This window comes from Arachis duranensis, chromosome 7, assembly GCF_000817695.3.
Source record: "Arachis duranensis cultivar V14167 chromosome 7, aradu.V14167.gnm2.J7QH, whole genome shotgun sequence".
Classification (NCBI taxonomy): domain Eukaryota; kingdom Viridiplantae; phylum Streptophyta; class Magnoliopsida; order Fabales; family Fabaceae; genus Arachis; species Arachis duranensis.
Genome location: NC_029778.3, coordinates 14,150,575 through 14,173,154, shown reverse-complemented (window position 1 = coordinate 14,173,154; position 22,580 = coordinate 14,150,575). Strand labels below are relative to the sequence as shown.

The 22,580-nt window shown below is 28.7% G+C and overlaps 3 protein-coding genes across 7 annotated transcripts; 1 reads left to right on the top strand and 2 right to left on the bottom strand.

Moving 5' to 3' along the window:
* Nucleotides 1–3,994: 3,994 nt before the first annotated feature.
* LOC107457937 (nudix hydrolase 18, mitochondrial) lies at nucleotides 3,995–5,939 on the top strand. 2 transcript variants are annotated; one of them, XM_016076131.3, is made up of 4 exons: nucleotides 3,995–4,228; nucleotides 4,386–4,494; nucleotides 4,577–4,789; nucleotides 5,698–5,939. In XM_016076131.3, the coding sequence occupies exons 1-4, from the start codon at nucleotides 4,128–4,130 to the stop codon at nucleotides 5,818–5,820; spliced, it is 546 nt and encodes a 181-aa protein (XP_015931617.1). In that variant the 5' UTR covers nucleotides 3,995–4,127; the 3' UTR covers nucleotides 5,821–5,939. The 2 variants fall into 2 exon arrangements, with proteins under 2 accessions (XP_015931617.1, XP_015931615.1); XM_016076129.3 differs by having other exon boundaries at nucleotides 4,371–4,494.
* A 4,936-nt stretch (nucleotides 5,940–10,875) lies between these two features.
* LOC107457936 (plasmodesmata-located protein 7) lies at nucleotides 10,876–12,984 on the bottom strand. The gene is made up of 3 exons (XM_016076128.3): nucleotides 12,061–12,984; nucleotides 11,301–11,414; nucleotides 10,876–11,191 (listed from the first exon to the last, which is right to left on the bottom strand). The coding sequence occupies exons 1-3, from the start codon at nucleotides 12,782–12,784 to the stop codon at nucleotides 11,184–11,186; spliced, it is 846 nt and encodes a 281-aa protein (XP_015931614.1). The 5' UTR covers nucleotides 12,785–12,984; the 3' UTR covers nucleotides 10,876–11,183.
* A 2,100-nt stretch (nucleotides 12,985–15,084) lies between these two features.
* Nucleotides 15,085–21,860, bottom strand: LOC107457944 (nudix hydrolase 3). Of its 4 annotated transcripts, none has more exons than XM_016076142.3 (18): nucleotides 21,763–21,860; nucleotides 20,111–20,181; nucleotides 19,845–20,027; nucleotides 19,241–19,321; nucleotides 19,075–19,171; nucleotides 18,775–18,990; nucleotides 18,603–18,689; nucleotides 18,351–18,457; nucleotides 18,006–18,180; nucleotides 17,745–17,944; nucleotides 17,598–17,679; nucleotides 17,444–17,509; nucleotides 17,262–17,339; nucleotides 17,050–17,145; nucleotides 16,848–16,954; nucleotides 16,590–16,758; nucleotides 15,784–15,867; nucleotides 15,085–15,712 (listed from the first exon to the last, which is right to left on the bottom strand). In XM_016076142.3, the coding sequence occupies exons 2-18, from the start codon at nucleotides 20,149–20,151 to the stop codon at nucleotides 15,332–15,334; spliced, it is 2,250 nt and encodes a 749-aa protein (XP_015931628.1). In that variant the 5' UTR covers nucleotides 20,152–20,181; nucleotides 21,763–21,860; the 3' UTR covers nucleotides 15,085–15,331. The 4 variants fall into 4 exon arrangements, with proteins under 4 accessions (XP_015931628.1, XP_052108088.1, XP_015931629.1 ...); XM_052252128.1 differs by having other exon boundaries at nucleotides 19,075–19,165; XM_016076143.3 differs by having other exon boundaries at nucleotides 20,111–20,167; nucleotides 21,763–21,844.
* Between the last annotated feature and the right edge of the window lie 720 nt (nucleotides 21,861–22,580).

The following is a 22,580-nucleotide window of genomic DNA, read 5'->3' as shown; positions in this document are numbered from 1 at the left end:
ATATGAATCAATATATATATTATTTGGTGACTGATTTTTTCGTGTAGATATAACATTATTTGGAAAAAAAAAAGGTCTACGTTGATTACATTGTTGTGGATAATGATGGTAACAATGCCAACTCTGCAGAGTTAAGTTTGTTTGTATCCATAGGGCAATTCTATCACGCATGCATGCATTATATAATTGATAGAATTTTTTATTAATATTTTCTTTCCTTATATGATTTGTTCAATTAGACGATAACTTCTATAGATTTAAGTTTAATTATGAATCTTATATTAAAATAATTTATTTTATACTTTAAAATTTAGGTTTTTAGACCTTATGATATATCAACTATCAAGTGTGTATAAAATTGGCAAGAAAAAAAAGGTTACATTTTTCTTTTAATTTTTATTTTATTTTGTTGTCTTAGAAACGGTGAGAAATCAAGATGTATTTTATAAAGAGGAATATTAGGGGCCAGTAATTTTAGTATTTTGTAATTATCAATTAGTCATCAATAGTATTTTTAATAGTGTAAAATTACATCTAATGGTGAGAAATCACTCACTTTTGTTTTGATGATTAAGTGCTGGCCAGAAAATACAAAAATTGCTGCCCCTAGATTTTTCCTTTAGTAAATATTGAATCCTTTGTTTATTAATTCATTTGAAGGTACTCTCTTGGAATTTTGGATTCAGAAGGTCATGCCGGGCAATGAGGCAATTGTAGAGGCGGGTCTTTGGTGGATGTGGAGGCATCGTTACAATTTTAATTTTAACAATGGAGATCAGTGGTCAAACTACAAGATTGTTGTTATGGCTCGAATTACTGTTAATGATTTAAGAAAGCCTGCCAGTACCAGTTGTATAACTTTCAAGGATCGAAGTAGATGAAAACTTTTAACAGGTGACACTTTTAAAGTTAACTGTGATGTAAGTCTATTTTCTTATTAGAACCTAGTAGGAATTGATTGTGTTATTAGAGATTCTAATGGGCGTTGGATTTTGGGTTATTCTAGTAGCTATCCTCCAAGGTTTGAATTTTGGGTTGTTCTAGTAGCTATCCTCCGAGGTTTATCGTCAAATGTAAATTTTTTGCTGTATGGGGGGGGTTTAATTTTAGTTTAGAATTATGACTTAAGAGATATTATGTGCAAAATAGATTGTCATGACATTTTGCACATTTTAAACAATTTGACAAATGGACTAAATTGTAACGTGGTTGATATTCTTTAGAAGATACAAGAGCTTCTGTCAAGATCTTGAGTTGTGAATTTTAAATGGATTAACTGTGATATTAACGCTGTGGCAGATTGGCTAACGAGATATGCTGTTAAGACCAATCCAACTCATATTATTTGATCAGAACCTTGCAATGAGTTTTAGCATCTTATGTTTGTTGATTTAGAATAATCACCTTTTTTTTTCTTTGTTTATTTAGTCAAAAAAAAAAAAATTGGGAACCAATTGCAACTAATTAACGCTACATGCGATGTGATTGGCTTATTCTTGTAATTCTTATTATTGTCGGTCGGCCAACATTTCCTGATTTATTCATCATCCAATTGAATTTGTAAAGAAGTCTTCTTTCTTTTAATTATTTTATTATTTTTGGGTAATGTCTTTACTTATTTATATATATACTGTTTGTTGTTTTGTTGTTTGCTCATTTGCTGTATGCTGTCGTCCAATATTCTTTTCTTTTTATGGTAAAAATGCATTTGAGCTTTGCTTCTCCACGATCCACAATATTTCTCTTTTTTTTCCCCCTAATTTTCGTCTTGTATGTCCTTAAAAAGGATTATTTATTTTCAGTACTTTTTTTTATCGTGATTATTAAATGTTTGAATATATTTTAGTAAAATATTTTGTGTATTAAATATGCTATATTAATAATTGTCAATAAAAGTAAAAAAAATTACGAACTGTAAACAAATTATATTTAACAACCAGTTTTACGGTTAACACAATTATTGTCATCGAAATAATCTCTCCCTTATTGTAATTAATAATTTTTTATTTCGACAAAAAAATTTAGCAAAATGTACATGAGATAATAAAAAATTAATTTAAAATAGTCTAAAATTATTTTATTTTTATATTAAATTTTTATTATGTATTTTTTTTAGTTATTGTTAAAATAATTGAATAATTTTATATGTAGTTAATAAATGTGTAATTATAAATGTTACATGAATAAAATCATGAATTTTAAGTTTAAATAAAATTTCTAGTGTTACTACAAACTTAATTTGCTAGTGATTTTTTCAGTTAAAGAAAACAACTACTCTTAAGGATAGGGTTCACAAAAAGATACATATATAATTATTTATATATTTTTTTATTTGTTTAAAGTTTTAAGAGATGTACTTTTATGAGATAATATCATATTCTTATGATCGAAAGATTTAGAATTCAATTTTTGATAAACTCAAAAAAAAAATTTTACGTGAGAAAATATATTAAAATATGATTATTTATATCTTTTTTTATTAGATTAACTTTTTAAAAAAAATAATTTTATAACAGATCCAAAATAGTGAAAACACATTACATTACCACCGTTATATTGGTCTATGATTATGAATAACAAAAAGCATGGAAAAACAGCACACCGTACCATGAATTAAACATAAAAGCACTTTATTTTTATTCCTTAGTTAGTTACGCTGGAATTGAGCAGCCATGCATTATTGCAGAATATTACTCCAAATTACAATCATGAATCATCATAATAAGCAGCCTCCTTTATCTACTTATCTTCAAATAGTAGCCACTATTTCATTATATTTTTGTACGGGATATACACACACAAAAATACTATTCGTACACTAAAATCAATCACTAAAATCAGTGACCAATATTTTTGTGTATAAATATATGTATAATTTAATTTATTTTCAATGTGTATTTATATTCTAACATATATTTTATATTGGTGGTTGATTTTAGTGTACACGTAACATAGTCCATATAAACAAAAATATTTGATAACTAAAATAAATTAACAAAAAATAGTTAAATTTTATTTTATTTATTATTTATTAATTATTACAATAATTAATGAATATTAAATAAAGTAAGTTTAATATATATACAATGGTAAGAGAAATAATAAGAGACTATTAAAATTTATTATTATTTAGTCATTAATTCAATTTTTTTAATCTAGTCGTTTAATAACATATTTTATCTTATACTTTTAAATATCGATGACTAATTAATGAATAAAAATAATAAATTCTGATAATCTTCTAACATTCTTCTAATGATAATTATTCTAACCATTTTATTAATAATTACCACTTATATCAATAAACAATTAAAATATATAGGGCCCCCAATGCAAACGAACATATATACAGACACATACAAAAAAGGTTAAATCTGAAAATAAATGTGTTTAATTTTTTTCCCTTAACTATTATTATAAAGTGTGATATTTACTATATATCTTTTAAGTAAAAAAAAATATGTGAAAGAAAATATTAAATGATCAAAAATCACATTTGAGAAAATAAATTTAAAAAAATTGAAAAAAATTATTCTTGTTAAATCTAATATCAAATTAAACTACAGTATATTATCTCATATATAAAATATATAATTCTATTTATAATACTACAATAAATTTTAAAATATATAATACTATATAATTCTATTTATAATACTCTATGCTAAAGATAATGGAATATGAAAAAGATAATATTTTTGTGGTGTATAAATCCTACTATAATTCAATTGAATTTTTTTTTTTTCATTTTAATTGGCATCCTCAATTTAGAAGAACTTTATCTGAACTACTTTTAAATATATATTTTTTTGTTACCTGTGCCAAAGAACTTTGCTAAAAGAAAGCTTTTGGTGAGAAATAATATTAAACAAACACATATCAAATTTGTTAAGTATACGCAAATAGTGAAAAAAGAAAAACTGGTAACCCAAAATTATTATTCTTTTCAACAAAAAAAAAAAGAATTTTTTCTGTGTTTAGCTAGCAGGTTAGGACGCCACATACATATATAGCCCGGTGAGTTGTAATCCATGGCACTAACGATCAATCAATAATCTGCTTGCTAATACCTCTTGTTTTGGTTGAAAGTGCATCTTCTCCTCTTTCAATTCAAGAAAAGAATACAAATGGTGGGTTTAGTTTCCCAAGAAAATCACCTTGTCGCTTTGGTTTCACGAACAGGCAGGGCCTTGCAACGCTACAGGAAAGGTCGTCGCCAAGTTGTCGGGTACGATAATTTAGTCAAATCTATTAAATTATTTAACGACTCTAGACTATTAACTTTACGTAAAATTTACTGCATCTTAGTTTTCACTTTAGCTTGTTAAGATTGCTTAATACTACTAAAACCATATTGAATAACGGTGCAGATGCATACCATACAGATACAAAGCTGCTTCAGTGGATTTGGAGGCAGCATCATCATCAGAAGAAGATGAGATAGAAGTTCTTGTTATTACGTCTAAGAAAGGCAAAGGCATGTTATTCCCAAAGGTAAGAAAAGAATAATTAATAATAATAATAATTTGATTGATTTATGTGAATGAAGAAATCAATGAAATAATAAAAAGAACAGGGAGGTTGGGAATTAGACGAATCGAAGAAGGAGGCAGCGTTGAGAGAGAGCATAGAGGAAGCAGGAGTGAGAGGCATTGTGGAGGGTAAATTGGGAAGGTGGAGTTTCAAGAGCAAAAGCCAAGATACTTGCCATGAAGGTTACATGTTCCCTCTTCTTGTTCAACACCAATTCGACTTCTGGCCTGAGCACAATCATCGTCAAAGAACTTGGGTACCTACCTCCTATCAACTCTATTGCAATTCTTTTTATTCCACAATGATAACTAACCATTGTTAAATAACAATTGAGGAAGTATGGAAACTAATGGAGTATCTATACAATGTGTACAATAGGAGTATAAGGATGTTCAATTCAGTAGGATATCGGATGTTTATTATTTTTGATATCCGGATAGTTATTGTGGATAGTACGGATATATTGTGTTTGAGAAATTAGTAGTATTTTATTCTCATGTTCATTTTTTAACTCATATTGGGTCAAATAAATAGTTCATTGTATACATTGTACAAATATTCCATTAACTCCCTAGCAGAATTTATAACAATTTTATCAATATGTTAAATTTTTTGACAAATTTTAACTATCATATTTTCATAAAGATTTAACTTATAATGTTGGATATTTTTTTTAAGTGCGTTAAATTTCATGAATCCCTAACTGTTAAATCATGACATAATATCTCAATAAAGCTTAACAAATTTATAAGAAATTTAGACAGTAATGGAGGTGAATCCCAATAGTTGTATTTATTTTTATTTTTAACACTGTAATATATATAAAATTGGATAATTCTAAATAATTATATTATGTGTATAGGAAAATTAATTATTAAAATAAATTATTAATATAAAATATATATTAAAATATAAAATATATATTAAAAATAAACTAAATTATACGTGTATTTTAGTGACTATTTTTAACAGTTGAATTGACGAAATTCATCGCATATAATAAATTATTCAGCGATGTAAATCAACCAAATTTAATACCTAATAATATAAACGAATTCTTCTATATATAGCTTCTTGTATTGTTAACTGAATTAATATCTTGTATTAAATTGTAAATGATGCATGAGTATATAATTAAGGGTGTGTATGTGGTTGACTACATAGATGAGCATATCGGAGGCAAGGGAAGTGATTTGTCAACACTGGTGGATGAAGGAAGCTCTAGAGAGGCTAGTAAATCGCCTTACGGCTCGTAATAATAATAAACCTGCTCCTACCTTATCATGATTGCAAATTCTGACTTGTAATCGCTAATTATTAATTAGCTACCTGCTTTTATTGCAACAACAATGGATTATGTATGTATGGACTTGGTATAAAATGTTGCAATTACAATAAATAATTAATATATATCACATATTGTTGAAGTTGACAATTCCATTATTCTTTGCATTCAATTAAAAATTTTGAAATTCACTGCATGTGTACCATATAAGACTTGCAGAAATCTATTATTATATATTTAATTATAACAAACGAATAAAAGAATGATTTGGATTTATTTACATTAATTAAAGCAATAGAATTGGTCATCAATTTTTGCATTGCATGGGCAATGACATGTCTTTGAGACAATCAAATGGTGCATACTGCATCTATCATCGGAGGTTTCAAGAAGTTAAGTGTTTTAATACGATTAGGTTTAAGATTTAATATCTCCTATAGGTACCAACCAAAGAAATGCATTAAAAAGAAAGAAAGTAAAAAATAAAACATAAGTATCAAAAGGAAACAAGTCAAAGAAGATAATATCGGTTCAAATTATACCATCAAGTATTTTTCTTAGATTTTACTGAATTCTAAAGTAAGACAAACGTTTATGGAATTTAAAAGTGTTAAGGATTTAATTTGTTTATTTTTGCAGAAATTAAGAAAATTATAGAATTAACTTAGGCAAAGATTTGAATATAAAAATAGAACTAAAATGTTGAGAACAACAAAAATTTACCTGTAACAGATAATAACTTATAAACTGTTTATGTATCTAAGTCGAATAAGTTTGTAAGTATATATATTATGTGAGTAAAGTTTTAACCATTTTGCAATTTACTTAAGGAAACTCTCTAATCTATATCTACATTTCTAATTGCGTTAATTGCTTAGTGTGTCAACTGATGAGTCCCTCAATAATTTTGAATCTCTTTTATGTGGAATCCATCTTCTCGCATCGCCATTTTACAATTTCTTCAAAGTATATATTTCTCCAACTCATATTCTTCACAATTTTGTTATTGGTGTTCTTGGAACTTATTTCTTCACAATTTTAGTTTTTTACAGCATTTTGATCCGACGGTGAATCTGTTGCGGATCTGAATTTCATTTATAAATTGTCACTAGTCAATAGATTATTACATATATAAAGCGAGATTCAAAATCCCAACACTTACTAAAATATTTTCTCTACTCGTGTTGAAAATTACCCTACAAATAATAACAATATTTTCTAGCTAAATATTAGATACAATTATATTATTTTAGAATAAAGTGACAATTAGGTAGTTGAACATTTTGACTTTAGACTAATTAGTTAAAAAAAAGTATCAATTTGATCTTTTACGATAATAAACGATAGACACGTTATGTTATTCTATCAAATTCATCACGTCAAACTTAACAATAATGCTTATATATATAGTTAATTACTATGACATATCTATTTATGAAAAATCGTCGCGTAAATGACTTTTGAGCAAACCTTTACGTACCTGTTTTGATAGAATTCGTGGTAAATAAAGAGTAGTTGATAAAACTACATTGTTCACACAGTCAAGTGGCAGCAACAGAATATGTGCTACTGTAGAAAATGAAATACATAGACAATTTTATTTAACGGAAAAACGTACATGTCCACCATTTGCTATCATAAAAACTTAAGAAAATGCTATTTGTATACCAAAATCAGCCACTAAAATCAGTCACCAATATATTTGTGTGTAAATATATGTGTAGTTTAATTTTATTTTCATTGTGTTTTTGTATTCCAACATGTATTTACTATTTAATATTGGTGGCTGATTTTGGTATACACGTAACATAATCCAAAAATTTATTAATACTATTTTTTCAAGAACTAATTGATCTAAATTCAAAACTTTTTTTTTTGACAAAAAATTCTTGAAGATTTAATTCTCATTTAACTTTATATTTTATGTTATACATTATTGCGTACAAAATAAAATGAGATATTTTTCAAGAAAAAAATATGTTATTTGAACAAGAGGAGACGGCCCATATGACAAAAAGAAAAGGAAGTATAGCCCAAGCCAGTTATGCAAGAGAGGATCATCTAAAAAACTAATAAATGGCCCGTCTAAAAGAAAATCAATTGTTGCGTCCTTGTGGGCTTGGAAATCTAACGATAATCGGAGTTCATTTTCATTGACAAAAGAAAGAATATACTTTATGACCAAAAACGAGAATATACTTCAATACCAAAAACAAAAGAATATGCATTTTTCTAATAATTTAATTTTAATGCATTGCCTATTACCAAAGAAAAAAATTTAATGCATAGACAGTGCAATCGGTATAAAACGGTACACAAGCATACAATTACATATTCTCATATTACAAAAATAATTATTTTTTATACAAAATACAAAAAATAAAAATCATTGGATGACTGTTAAAATATTTATAATATCATTACATTAAAAATATTGATAATGGTTAACATAAACCTAATTAAAATTTTTTATTTATTACAAGGAATGAATTACAAATTTTAGATTAAAAAAATTAGTTAAAATTTAGTTAAATTATAGACATTATCAAAAATAGGAATAAATGACATTATCAAAAATAAATGTCGCATCATTATTTTTCTAATAGTTAAACCTGATTGAATTTCACAAAAAGCTATTTATTTCTTATTTTCTGAACAATAAATAGGCCAATTTGAGTAAATAACTTAAATAAATTCTTTTAGAAAATGAGCTTAAAATATAAGAATTTTTATTAAAAGCAACTTATAAATAAGTTATTTTGTATTTAGATTTTTAATTATAAAAGTACTTATTTTATGTTTGGATAAATAACTCAAAAAATAAATTTTTTTTATAAAAGAGAATGAATATTAAAATAACCATGATAACAATACTTTCCAATATTAAATGTTGATTTTACATAACCTAATCACTAATATTGTGTATGATATGATAGGTGAAAATAAAAAATAAATATAAAATACGTGTCAATGTATATTTTATTGCTGTTTTTTATTTTTTATTTTTACTCCTATTAGAACTCTCTTCTCCTTTATTGAGGTCAAAAACTTGTTATAATTAACTATGAAAATAATAATAAACTATAAAATTACATACGAAAAAAATAAAATTAAAACTGAAATTTCATACCACACTTGAATACAAATTTAATAATAAAAAAATAGTGATAAAATGATAAAAAAAATTTAGAAGGAATATATGCAGTAAATTGTTCAGATGTAATATTGTCTGAAAATGTGAAGTATCAATACTTCCATCAGATGTTACGTAAAAATGGTGAGACTTGGAACATTGAGTGAGAATGATGGTGGAAGGTCAGTGCTTCTAGCAGACCTTGTGTAAAAATGTTGATGAAGAGTCAGTATTTTTTATAGAGTTAAGAAGGAAAGTAGATTTTTTTGTTTTAAAATTAATTTTTTTAAGTAAGTGGTAGAATGACTTCTCGAGAAACAAGAAGTCATATATTTCTACTTCTTCAAAAAGTTGCAAATTAACTTTTCGAGAAGTTAAAAGCTTAAAATAGTGCCAAACACATAGATTGTGACTTTTCATAATCTAAAAGTTAAAAAAAAAGTAGCTTCTGCTACTTCCCAAATGGGCTCGTAATTACTTTAATCAATTATATTGGGTTTCAATATTTTATATATTCTTCCAAAATATTGGTGTATAGTGGTAGTGAATGTAACATCATCAAGATATGATTGATGAAGCTAGCGTATTAGAGAACAGATAGAGTATAGTATTTAATTTAAAAGGGTTAAGTGTGATTTTAGTTGTTAAGGTATAAGTTGAATTTTTTTTTGTTTTTAACTTGTTTTGCATATAAAATTGTCTTTAAAATTTAAAACCAAATTTTAAAATTATTTTTTTACTTAATTTTTAAAATTTTGAACTAAATTATTTATAATAAAAAAGTATTATAAAATAAAAAAATAAGAAAAAGAGAATATTTCTACTCCTGTTAAGAGGAAAGGAAAGAAGAAAAAGAGAGAAGGGAAGAAGGAGAAATTCTCCACAATCTATTTTTGTCTCTGCTTCTGCCGTCATCTCGATAAGATTTTGGTCCCTAAGATAAAGACGATCTTAAAACCAAATTAAACTTTAGAAAAGATTTTGTATGCAAAATAAAGTTAGAAACAAAAAATTTTTTTGACTTATACCTTAAAGGACCAAAATCGTACTTAACCTTTAAAAGAATCATGCCATAGTTTTCTTTGTTACTCCTAAGTAAAGTAAGAATTTAGTTACAAATTTAGTTATACTAACTAGATGGATTTTGAAATATGCAACTAGAAAATTTTTAATATATATTTGTTAAAAATGTTATTTGTACACTAAAATTAGCCACTAAAATTAACTACTAATATATTTGTGTATAAATATATGTGTAATTTAATTTATTTTTAATATATATTTATATTTTTAACATATATTTTATACTAATGACTAATTTTAGTGGCTAATTTTAGTGTACATATACCATACTCGAATATTTTTAGAGATATTTGTAGAATGCTATAATATTAATAGAGCCGTGATTACTATTACAAGTTTCATATTTATCAAGGATACAGTATCTAAAAAAATTATACATGTGAAATATCTCTCAATTGAATTAGACTCATTTGTAATATTTACACTCCAAATGATTATTCTCGAGCATAAAAAATGTGTTAGAAGTTTAATTCCATATCTCTAGAGACTACCTACAATCTTTATGGTTACAGTAATTTTCCACCTTAATAAGTGAAGTAAGTGTTGTATTCAAATTATTGGATATACAATAGACTTCAAATACTAATAATTTAATTTATATCAAAATGGTTTTTGAACCAAATCTTTAACATTGTTGTGCACATTGATACCCCATGCATTGTGAATAAGGATAATATATATGAATAATCCAAAAGTTCATGGGTGCATATACCGATGATAAACAAAGCAAAAGTGTGAATTATATGTAGCTTTACAGAGTCAAAAGAATAACATGATTGATTTTCTTTGTAAGCATATGAGACAGCACATACAACTTTGTGAAGTGGAAAGAAAAGTAGAATAGAGTTAGAATCTCAGCCTGCTTTTGTTCCTCTTTCATTTCACATTCAAATAAAGGAGCCCAATTCAACATTCCTTTTCAAGTGGTATCATCCTCAAGGTTCAAAGTCCTCTTTTGGATTCAATTTAAAATTGTGCATAGTAAAGGTAGTGACAAATAAAGAAATTATTAGAAGGAAAAAAATGAAAGAAATTAAAGCAAAGAAGTAGGCTCAAAAAGCAAATGGATGATGGAGATTGGAGACCGAGAATTGGCCTATGCCACGAGCGCTGAGTGAAAATTGATTATGACAAATTCAATTTATTACTTCATTTTCCTGCATGGAAAATTAAAGACACAAGCAAAAATGAAAAGGAATTATGTTAATATATTGCTAAATGAATTCATGTAAGAAAAAGAAAGTGTTTTTATGGATTATAATTTACCTTGCCGTCCACAAATTTTGCTCAAGAAAGCAAGGAAAATAATGAGTATTGCTACTCCAGCTAATATTCCAATAACCATAGCAAATGTTCTTTCGCCTCCTTTACCGGATTTTCCTGCAACACAACCATTGGGAAGAAAAAAAGTAAGGTGATATAAAAAATAGAATATATATGATTATTGAATTTCATCCTAACATTTTTTTTTTGGGTTATACAATTTAAATTACCAAATGAATCTAGAAGCTAAGCCTAGGCCAAAGTCTGCATATATATCAAAAGAATATATAAATTGATATCTCTCTCTTATAACTACTAGCATTATTTAAAAAAAAAAAACAAAAAAACAAAACTGGCATAACTTCAATACACAACAGAAGTTAGGGCAGAAGAGGGGTAAGAATTTAGACATAAGATAAGGATAACATTGATTATATCAACATATGATGAGTTATGAGAAAAGGAAAATAAAACCCTAAAGAAAAAGTTTTCATTATTTCTTCAAAAGACCAATGACGCAATATGTTAAGCACTTCCTGAAACTAAACTTTACAATTTTTCTTTTAAAAAAAAGGTTCAATCAACAAATTTACAAACCTTGACATGTAAACTAGTTCAAATTATTAAGGCACAACAAAAGTTCTTTATCAATTCTTTTTCTTTTGACCCTCTCTTAAAAGTAGCCCTTCATCTGAGAGACTTCAAAGCGAAGAAACAAGAATTAGAAGCGCCACAATAAGAAGCACATGGCCACGGGCCTTACCATGGGCCTTGGAGGCCTGATGGGCTCCACCAATAGAATACCTCGCATAACACTTCCCCAAGAACATGTCCCCGTAGTCCGCCGTCCCACAGTCGCTCTTCAGCTTTGTTATAGCTTCGGAGAGACAATCCTGACACTCTCCGTAGCTAAGGTCCCCCATGCATTGAGCTACACCGCGGACTACTCCGGACCCTCCCTCACGAAAGGGCCCACCAGAGCCCGCGAGTCCACCCAGCACGGCGTCCCTACTACCCATCCCTTCTGGGTTATAGCCCACGGAGGGCCCACACTGCTTCAACACTACCACTTTATCCTCCACGCCCAAAAACGTGGCGTTGTCATACTTCACATAACATCCATCCAGTTGCACTGCACCCCCACAAGAGCCGCGACACATGTCCCCAGCTTTTGTGACAGCGCGTGCAACACAGGTGGCGCAGTCTGGCATGGACAAGTCGCCACGGCACTGGTATAGGCCATAGATGACGTCCTGCTGACTGCCGCCTACCATGGTGAAGTTGTTGTAGGACAAGTAGGTGGCCGAGTTGACCAGCGAGGTGAGCATCGAGTTGAGATTCGACTCGTAGGGCGAGTTTGGAGTGTACTTTTGTTGGGTGCACCCGCCATAGAGGTATCTGTCTGTGATGGAGGAGGCTGTGATGGAGGGAAAGAAAAATAGAGTGAGACTTAGAAAGATGGTGAAAGAAAGGGGTGTTTTGGACATTTTTGTGCAAGTGATGACTATGTTTATATGTCTTTATTTTTTGTATGATTTGTTGTGTGTGTGAGTGTTGGTGATAAGAGGGAAACTAGGGTTGGGTGAGATGTTGACGTACAAAAACGTTTGCATGTATGTGTGTGTGAGATATGATTGATATGGTATATACTTGAAGGAACTTTGAATGGTGGAGAAAGACCTGTGAGCATGGACATTCAGTTGGTTTAAATATGCAAGTTTATATCCGTGATTTAACTTAGCCATGTCATTTGTGTGGGGTCCATGTTAACTTTTTCCTTCTCTAATTTGTTCTTCTTTATGTGATCTTCATGCTTCATTAGTTTGCTTTATTTGCTCCAAATAATTCAAACAAATTATTAACTTAGGTAATATTAAGAGACAATTTTTTTTTAAAATTTGTTTTATTTAATATTTATTTTATTAACTGTTGTAATAATTATTAAATGTTAAATAAAATTTTTTTTGACTAATTTTAGTTAAAAAAATTTTTGAACTGTCCATCACTTCCTGAAAGCATTCTAGTAGTAGAAAGTGGATAATTCATACAGTTGACAATGATTTCGGGCGGTGGTTTTCAGCAAAATTAAAGCAGTAGTCCACTTTAAGGAAATACTACGTGGGACTTTAATAGCTTTAGGGTAAAGGAGTTTTATATTATTATCTCATTAAATATGTTTATGTTTGTCAAGTTTTTTAGATTAGTATTTAAGCGATTGAGTTCTAATATTTTTTTATGTTAAAATTACAAATTATAATTAAAGAACATTGTTATATGATCAATCGAATTTATTATTTTTAATTAATACTTAATCAACAAAAAATACTTTATATTAAATTCTAAATTTTAAATTAAAATTCTAAATTTTAATAGTATAAAAATATAATATTAATTCAAAATATCGACTAATATAAATAAAAAATATTGATTTTTGATATTTTTTATAATTAAATACTACCTGTGTAAAATAATGGAGTGCTAGAATAATTAATAAAATAGAGTGCTAAAATAATAGCACTCCTATAGATTCCATTATATATGTTTATTATTTGTGGAATTGTTTTGATAAAATAGCAACTTTTTTTGGGACTTTGTGTTTTTGGGACTAGAAAAAGAGACTGCCAAATAAGGCAGTTTTTAGTATGTACGTGCACATACATATAGTACTCACAATTAATAATATTCATTCATAACAACTCATCAAATTCACCTAAAGTATGAGTTTTATTTAAGCTCTATCAACTTTAGGGGAAAAAAAAATTAAAGCAGCACATAGTCTATCCCCCAAGCATTTTGTAATTATCTAATTTATAGTATATTGTCCTACTCTAATTAGGGTTTTTCTTTTTCTTTTTTTCGTTTTTTGCTAACATTATAATCTAAGGTTCTTTTATTGGAAATTAAAGATAAGATTACTAAATTCTAATAATATATATATGTTGGACCAAAAACTTTTTCTCTTTTACACTTTTGTCCTTCGTCTTTTACCTCGAAAACTAATTTGATGGAATCAATCTTAGCATTTGACTTCCAGATGGATGCCACATATACAAACCTTAGACGTTAAGGAACCAAGTATCATGCGCAAATACTACTGTTCATGATACAATAAAGCTAGCTCTGCACTCTGCACAAACCTAAAATATTGTCAATTATTTCATATCGGGAAAACAATACATTGCAAAAAAGCAGCAACCCAAAAAAGCAAATGCTTACTTAATATATGCTACAATAAGAGGAGTTAAAGGTAATGAGACGGTTACGTTGTCTCTAGAAAAATTTAAAAAAAATCAATAATCCTATAGTATAATCCATTATTGTTGAAACAATAATATGATATCAACAGTTTTTATTACAAATTAACGATAAAAATGACAAAAAATTAAGATCGTGTTGTCCTATAGGCATGAAGCATGATCGATAACTAAAATGGACTTTCTTTTTTATATAAAAAATTGCGTTTGAATTGGTGGCTGATTCACATATATAAAGGAAAAAAGAACTCTAGATACAAAAGTGAACAATTTTAAAAAGTGTTGCAAGATGTGATTATTATTAGGTTGTTAATTGTAGATATATTTAATTTGCAAAAAAATATTAAATTAATTTTAATATTTTTTATATTAAAAAAATTTAACTATAAAATTAAAAATAATGTAAAAACTCAATTGAAACGGAAAAAAATATAAAGACTTAATTAAAAATTTAATAAAACTATAAATATCAACAGAATAATTGAACATTATTATTATTATTGTTATTATTATTATTATTATTAGACAGCAAGGGCAATTTAGTCAAGCCAACCAAAATTCCAAAATGAGCAACAATAAGCCAGTAAGTCACTGAAATTATTATGGACGATTATTGTTTTTCCAGTGGATCAAAGGAAAGCGAAAACATGATAGACAAACACAATACATATTGTTCCATTATGTAGTAGTAGCTGGATGCCTGGATCCTTATTACGATGAATCGACAAGAAAGGAAAGATGAACTTGCTTGGTTGGTGTATGATGAAGACCGCAATGTTTTTATATTTGGGCGAGAATGGGAAAGTTGGGAACTATGTCAACAGGGACCTCAACTGTCTCCAAGTTTTTTAGAGCAACTTTGAGTGGCTCCGTAATCACACCGTACTTGTCGAGAAGCGAAGCCGCAGCCTGTTTATCACCTTTGGCTTGTATGGTGAGTATCTCCCTGCTCAGGCTTTCAACTGCATTTTCAATCTTTGAAAACTCAACAGAAACGGTTTCATCCGAGTGCACCACAAACCCTCCTTTCTCGTGAATCCAGTTGAACTGCAATGCCTGTCCTTTCCCGTGAGCCTCTTCTAATCCAAAACGCACTGACCGGAAGCATCCAGCCAGAAAAGAAACATACATAGTCTTCACTAGACTTTCAGAGAGCAACCCCTGCTCATTTGCCACATCGATTCAGTTGAATTATGCTGCATTGTCACACACAAATCACAATGATAACTAACCTTGGAGATCAAGAACCTCAATGCCCATAGGCCTACTATATCAGCTTTTGCTTCTTCTATTGCTGAGTAGAATTCTTGCAATTCCTGCATTAACAAGTCCGCACTTATCATGTAATTATACTAGATGCCTTTTTGGAGTTTCAAATCTGACATATACATGAAATGAAATGGTTCCAAATTTCACTTTGTATTGAATATTGATAGAGATATAACCATTAACGTGGTCTTCTCCTATCAGTTTAAATTTTTAGGATGAGTGATTGTATGACATGGTATCAAAGCGTTTTTGTTCAAGAGAGAGTATTAGAAGAGATATAACTATTAATGTTATCTTTTCTTATCAATTTAAACTTTTGGAATGAATAATTTCATGATATGATTAATAATTCAGTGTAACTAAATATCCTTTAAATATTGTCCTTTGTTTAGCCTTCACAGCCTTCACAGATAAAATAAAAAACAAATAACTCTCCTGATTTTTTCAACAACTGGCACGTAAAAGTGAGTATTTAAATTAATTAAATAATAATAAATCTTTAAAAAAACTAACTAAAGGTTGAAAGTTAAAGGATAACTAGCATTTCTATTAATTCAAACCAGATCCACAATTTTATTTTATTAAAAAACCATTGAAACCAAATATTTAAATGATAAATCTCATATTTAGTTTTAAATTACTATATGATCCCACAAATACTGATATATCATTATATCATTCCGTAGAATCTAAAATAAAATTGAAGTGAAACTGAGCATGGAGATAATCTTAGTCTCAAAGTTCATCAAATATAAATGTCATAACTGACCAATCTCACAGTAGACTTCTGACCATTTGGAAGTGTTATGGTATGAGGTCCAATCCCATGCACGCATTCATGGCAGATAGTATGCGTGAAAAATGATTCAAAATCTACAAGCTCTTGTTGTTCCTTAGCAACACAGAGTTCAGCTATTGGCATAAGAATGCGCTCAAACCTATTCAGATTTCAGAATTGGAATTGATGTCAGAGACTGGACTCATACATGAACAAACTAGAAATTAAGCTGAAAGAAAGAAATTCTACTTAGCCTCTTGAACATTCTTAAGCATGACCATAGATGTTCCGCGTTCTTTTACAATACGCTCATCATTCGGTAGATTGAAAGCAACAATTTGTGGTCCCTTGACATCCTAATAAAAAAAAAATGATTGCATTACAAGTAATTAATAATCCCTTGTAAAAATTTCAGAAATAACATGGTGAAAATTTTACATATCTGTCTCACCCCTGCATTATATATAAGCTGGATAACACGGATCGGTGCTGCACTCACATCTTCTGATTTGTAAGCATTGTCCATCGGGAGATTTTGTTCCAGAAGCTTTATTTAGTTGCAGAGGAATTATTATTTGATATTTTAGTCACATGAGATTTATAATTTTTGTTTACATAATTTATACACATTGGAATTATTTAATTAATAAGAATATGTAGTACCTGCATACTATCACCAAAGAGTTTCAGTTGAGCAGTTGCTTTATCGTCTCTTATTCCAATAAACGCTTCGAATGTAGCCTAAAAAATAAGTCATTATTATTCTTTTCAATCAATTTATGTCACCTACACTAAAGTGACTTTGTTATAGTTATAGACACCAATTAATAATTCAGAATTATTACCTTATATCCAAAAAGTTTATCCTCATAAGTTTCATATGGCCCAATTGTGACATCCAACTTAGAGTCCTGCACAGAAAACATAATTAGAAGATCCTGAAATTTCTTATAAATCACATACACACAACATAAGCATGCTACAAGAGTAAGTAATTACCAGGTCCATCCAAGCAATATCCGATTCATAATAATCATTTGAAAGGAAAGCATCAGCCTTAGCATGCAGCAGCCTCTTCAAACTGCACTTGGAAAATATTTGAATGAGTGAACAACCACAATATATAAATATATATACCATGAATACCTTAGTGAAGTGGTAATGTCCCCAGCTTTATGTAATAAATCCGCAGCTTTTGCAAGAAGAGACTTATACTCTTGAGAGTAAGGAACCACATGTAAATCATTATCATCATCACTGTTACTGTGCCTTTTAATAACGCTGAAAAAGCCTGTTGCCTCTTTCTGTTGATCCTTATCCAGATTCCCCTTCCACGTTTCAAACTCCTGCAATTTCATCATATTTTTCAATGTATGCTTATCAAAATTAAATATAGTTATGGTATACCTTTTTGTCCATGTCTTGGGGGTAGAAATTAGCACAAAGTGGTTTCTGCACGGGAAATGCAGCTCTGTATTCCAGACCCTTCCATGCTGTAACTGTCTTAGTAGTTGCATTAGGAAGAACTTTTATTGCCGAATCTGCACTTGTCAAAAATGCTTCATCCTTGTCAAGGCTAGACCTGCCAAAAACAATGGTGAATAAAACATCTCACTTTTTTGAGACATCAGCCCATGGTTGCCACGTGTCAGTCACACATCAGCATCTCTATTAACCATGTTAACGCTTAATAGTAAAATTGATGATGAAAACTCAGGTGCAGTCAACTTCACGTAAAGTAGGATAGTATACCAGGGGCTCTTGTTAATCTTATAATAGGACCACTTCAGCTTATTTAACTCTGATTCATCAGCATGCTCCTTCAACCATTCTCTCAGATCTGGATTACTGTACCAAGACTGATACGCCGGAATTCAAAAAATATACAAACTTGTATTAGTACGTAATAATGCAGTGCCAATCAAATTTTACAGATGTTCACTGAAATTTAGGTATAAACTAATCAAGGTACAAAATGAAAATAATTGCATGCAAATTAACTACCTGCACATAAAAAATTTCATCGATTACTGCTGCTGCTTTCACAATTAAAGCAAGAGCATCTTTATCTGAATCCGAAAGCCCTGTCAACTGTGTGAAGTTCTAAGTTATTTCTAACATCAAATAACGGGTACCACAGCATCTTGCCTGAACTAATTAAAACAAGGATACAAACCTCTGCATTGAGGGAAATAGGAGCATAACGATTCAGTTGCTTTTGTAGTGCTAAAGTGCGGGCAACAGTGTTCTCTTGGTACCTCTTTGTTATTATTTCAAAGAGCTGAGCGTATTGTCCATGAACATCATAAGGAACATAATGTGGATCATTTTTGGCCAGTAAACTTTCATACTCTTGGTAAGAGACATATTTAACAGAAGAAACATTTTCCCTCTGCCAAGGATGTTAAAAGTTTCCGTCAGGTTTCTGTTTTTAGAGAACACACACAATCACACATTATGCATAATGCATGCTCACCTGCAGAGTAAAGGCCTCTAGAGGTATTGGATCAATAGTTGTTACCAAATACACATCATTATTAATCTCTTTTCCTCCATTATTCCTGCCACTGCCACTGCACCATCGATCAGATTCATAGAACTTTATTAATCCACCATACAGGACAGGACAGACTAATATTTACCTTTCTTGTTGGAGGAAGGAAAATATAAATTCGAATGCATCTTCGGCAAGTGTTACGCCTAACTCTTGCTGGAGCTTCCTTCTGAAAATTCAATCATACATATGCACAAAACAATAATAGTAATATTTTTATATACTATAATAAAAATCATTTTTAGTAACAGTTTTAATAGTAATACACTATATGTCTTATTTAACTCATGTTTTTGCAATAATTAAATGTTTGCTTTTTCTACTTTATGTTATAACAACAATTATATATTTTTTGCTGTTGTTAAAACGGTTTTCACCCATAATTATATAATTGTCATTAAAATTTTTTAACGATAAAGTATAAAACAGATAATGTCTGATAAAAATATTAATAACTATTTTTATTACCACTAAAATTAAAATAAATTATCACTAAAAGTAATTTCTAGTAATGATATCTCTAATACACGTCCCACACAAGAGACATTGGGATTAACAAAAATCGAACTCTACACATTTAGGTCATAAAAATCTGTCTTATAACAATTTCTCCTTGGGGTTTAAGTTTGTAGTCAAAGACACGCAAATTATTATATATGTAATAAATATATAAAAATGAATGAATTAGGTACCTGGCAGTTGTAAGAGGTGAATGAGGAGATATTATTATTGCAGCAGTGGAGGCGTCCCACAGGCCCTGGAAGTGATGATGGCGTTGGACTAGGAGCAACTGTTGCGTCTTCTCAGCAAAAATCCACACATGAACGCCACCACGCCCTTCAACATCATCATGCCCATAATCCCCACTACCCCCTCTGCATAATAAATAAATAGTATGATAATCAACTTGCATTGCTATATATATATATATATTCACAAGAGGAGAGGGGCTGCTTACCTGTGTAGCTGCCTCTTCTTCTCCGCTCCACACACCATCATCGTGTCGCTTTATCACCTGATAATAACTAACTATATATATGTGCATGTATATATCAAAACTCACATACTCTCTAGTTAACATGTAAGTAACTAATATAACATTTGAGAAAGGCTAGCAGCAACTTTTTTTTCTTAAATTAGAGAAATATTAGGATAGTAAGAATTTATTATTTTTTATTATTATTTAATTATTAATTTAATTTTTTTCATTTAATAATTTAACAACATATTTTATCTCATATTTTTAAAGATTAATAATTAATTAATAACTAAAAACTATAAATTTTGATAATTTTTATCATTTTTTTAATCAACATTAGTGAAAATTTTATCTTTTATTATTAAAAATGTTAGACAACTAGCTAGTATTTTTTCTTTTTTATTTATAATTAGCTTGTAAGTAATTTAATATTAGTCAAATTTCTATTTTTTCACTAATTATGAATTATGAATTAATTAATTTTTTCGGCAACCAACAAAAATTAAAAAATAATCTTCATCAACAAAAAATTAACACATAAAAGTTGGAAAATTATATACCTATCTAAGATTTTTATTGGCTAATTTTTATTATTTATCATATTTATCTTTCAAATAAATAATTATGATTAAAAAATATATTTTATATAGACAGATGTAAAAAATGAAGGTGTTCAAATTTTTTTTTTCAGTATAGTAATAAAAAGTTGCTCACTAAATTATTTATTAATAACTAGAAACGAACATTGCTCAATATTAAGAGACTGATTAGAGTAGGACTTATGATCAATATTATTCAAAGTAAAATATTCGATATAAAATGATTTTAATTTCTTTCAAGAATATTCTTAATTGTTAATAAATAAAGATAATAATCATTTCTCCTAATGTGTATGCATGTATTTTTTCATTAGATCACTAATAATAAAAATATATTTATTTAAGCAGGGGCGGAGCTACATACTGCCAAAGGGGGGCAACGGCCCCCCTAATTTTAATTTTTTACATGTAAATTATATGTAAATTTCAATTTAGCCCCCCTCAAAAATTTATTTTAATATTATTTTATTGTGTAAATATTTTTAGCCCCCCTCTAATATTTTTTCTAGCTCCGCCCCTGTATTTAAGATGACATAATAATTAAAGAAACACTTAATTAAAATCTGTCTTGCTTTTCCCTTGTATAATTATAGATCTTTAATATAAAAGAGCATGTAATTGAGCTTAAAAAGGAATTTAATTAATAGAATGAAATGGATAGAGGCAACCGGTTAACATATTACCAAAAGACATGCACGAGTATGTATATACACAGTGATTATATATATATAAATATTTTTATATAAAAATCGTAGCTAATATATAAATATTTATTATATTGAATATTTTAATCAAATATATTAAATTATTTAATTATTTTTTATTATTTTCATATAAAATTATTCATATGAATAATTATCATATTGGATATACTGAAGCTACAGCAACCTTTTTACTTGGAACTGAGTCCAGATTAAGGTCTCAAACCTATGCAAATAACGATAGTAATAATTTAAATTTTCAAAGATAGAAACAATCCCTATATATCTACCCTAAACAAAGGGTTATGGGGAGGGGAAATGCAATACATACATAGATTTGCTTCCTCTCCCTTGGCAGTTGGCAACTTCTGATCACACTCACAGTATCATGAACTATATATCTCGATCTAACGACAATTCTTGGCATTTTAGGCAATGAAACCTCATAAGAATAAATAGGAGTGTTTATGGATATGGAATTACGGATAACTCAATGACTATATAAGGTTGGGTTTGGTAAAATTTTTTGAAGAGGTGCTTATATTTTTTAAAAATACAAGTACTTCATTTTGTGTTTGGTAAATTAAAAAGTACAAATGTTTGTGTTTGCGGCTTTTAAAAGTGAAGGGTGCTCTTGAAAGCATCTAAAAAAGGGCTTTTCAAAATTGGTTTCCACTTATCAAAATTAAAAAAAATCTAATATAATAAATATTCAAAATTATATTAATTATTAACACCAAATTTCATTTATTTTTCTACACATATTTTCCGCTATTATATTGCCAATTTGCCATTGAAATACTCATATATTTCTAATTTCTCAACCTAACCTTCATAAATTCTAACACAATCTTCTTATATTTTTGAAAAAGTATAGGGTACCAACATATTATTTGCCAATTTATTGCCAACAATAATTAATTATTATATTTTAAACACATATATAAAGAAATACATCCAAAAAATATATCTATAAAGACACTTCTATTAAACACAGTTATAAAAAAATATATTTTTATTAGACACATCCACAAAGACACTTCCATTAAACACATTTATAAATAAAAGTTGGCAGATGTTGGCAGAAATGCTGTTGGTAACGTAGCGGGATCGTATATTGTTTTATTTTTCAACATAATCTTCACAATT

Bases quoted from the DNA above. Each gene is read 5' to 3' on its own strand.
- LOC107457944 (XM_016076142.3), bottom strand. From the start codon at position 20,151: ATGATGGTGTGTGGAGCGGAGAAGAAGAGGCAGCTACACAG. The intron at 20,028-20,110 runs GTAAGCAGCCCC...TTTATTATGCAG, and splicing joins AAGAAGAGGCAGCTACACAG to AGGGGGTAGTGGGGATTATG. The intron at 18,991-19,074 runs GTGAGCATGCAT...CATCCTTGGCAG, and splicing joins TAGAGGCCTTTACTCTGCAG to AGGGAAAATGTTTCTTCTGT.
- LOC107457937 (XM_016076129.3), top strand. From the start codon at position 4,128: ATGGTGGGTTTAGTTTCCCAAGAAAATCACCTTGTCGCTTTGGTTTCA. The intron at 4,229-4,370 runs GTACGATAATTT...ATAACGGTGCAG, and splicing joins GGTCGTCGCCAAGTTGTCGG to ATGCATACCATACAGATACA. The intron at 4,790-5,697 runs GTACCTACCTCC...TTGACTACATAG, and splicing joins ATCATCGTCAAAGAACTTGG to ATGAGCATATCGGAGGCAAG.
- LOC107457936 (XM_016076128.3), bottom strand. From the start codon at position 12,784: ATGTCCAAAACACCCCTTTCTTTCACCATCTTTCTAAGTCTCACTCTA. The intron at 11,415-12,060 runs GTAAGGCCCGTG...GTTGTGTTGCAG, and splicing joins TCAGGCCTCCAAGGCCCATG to GAAAATCCGGTAAAGGAGGC.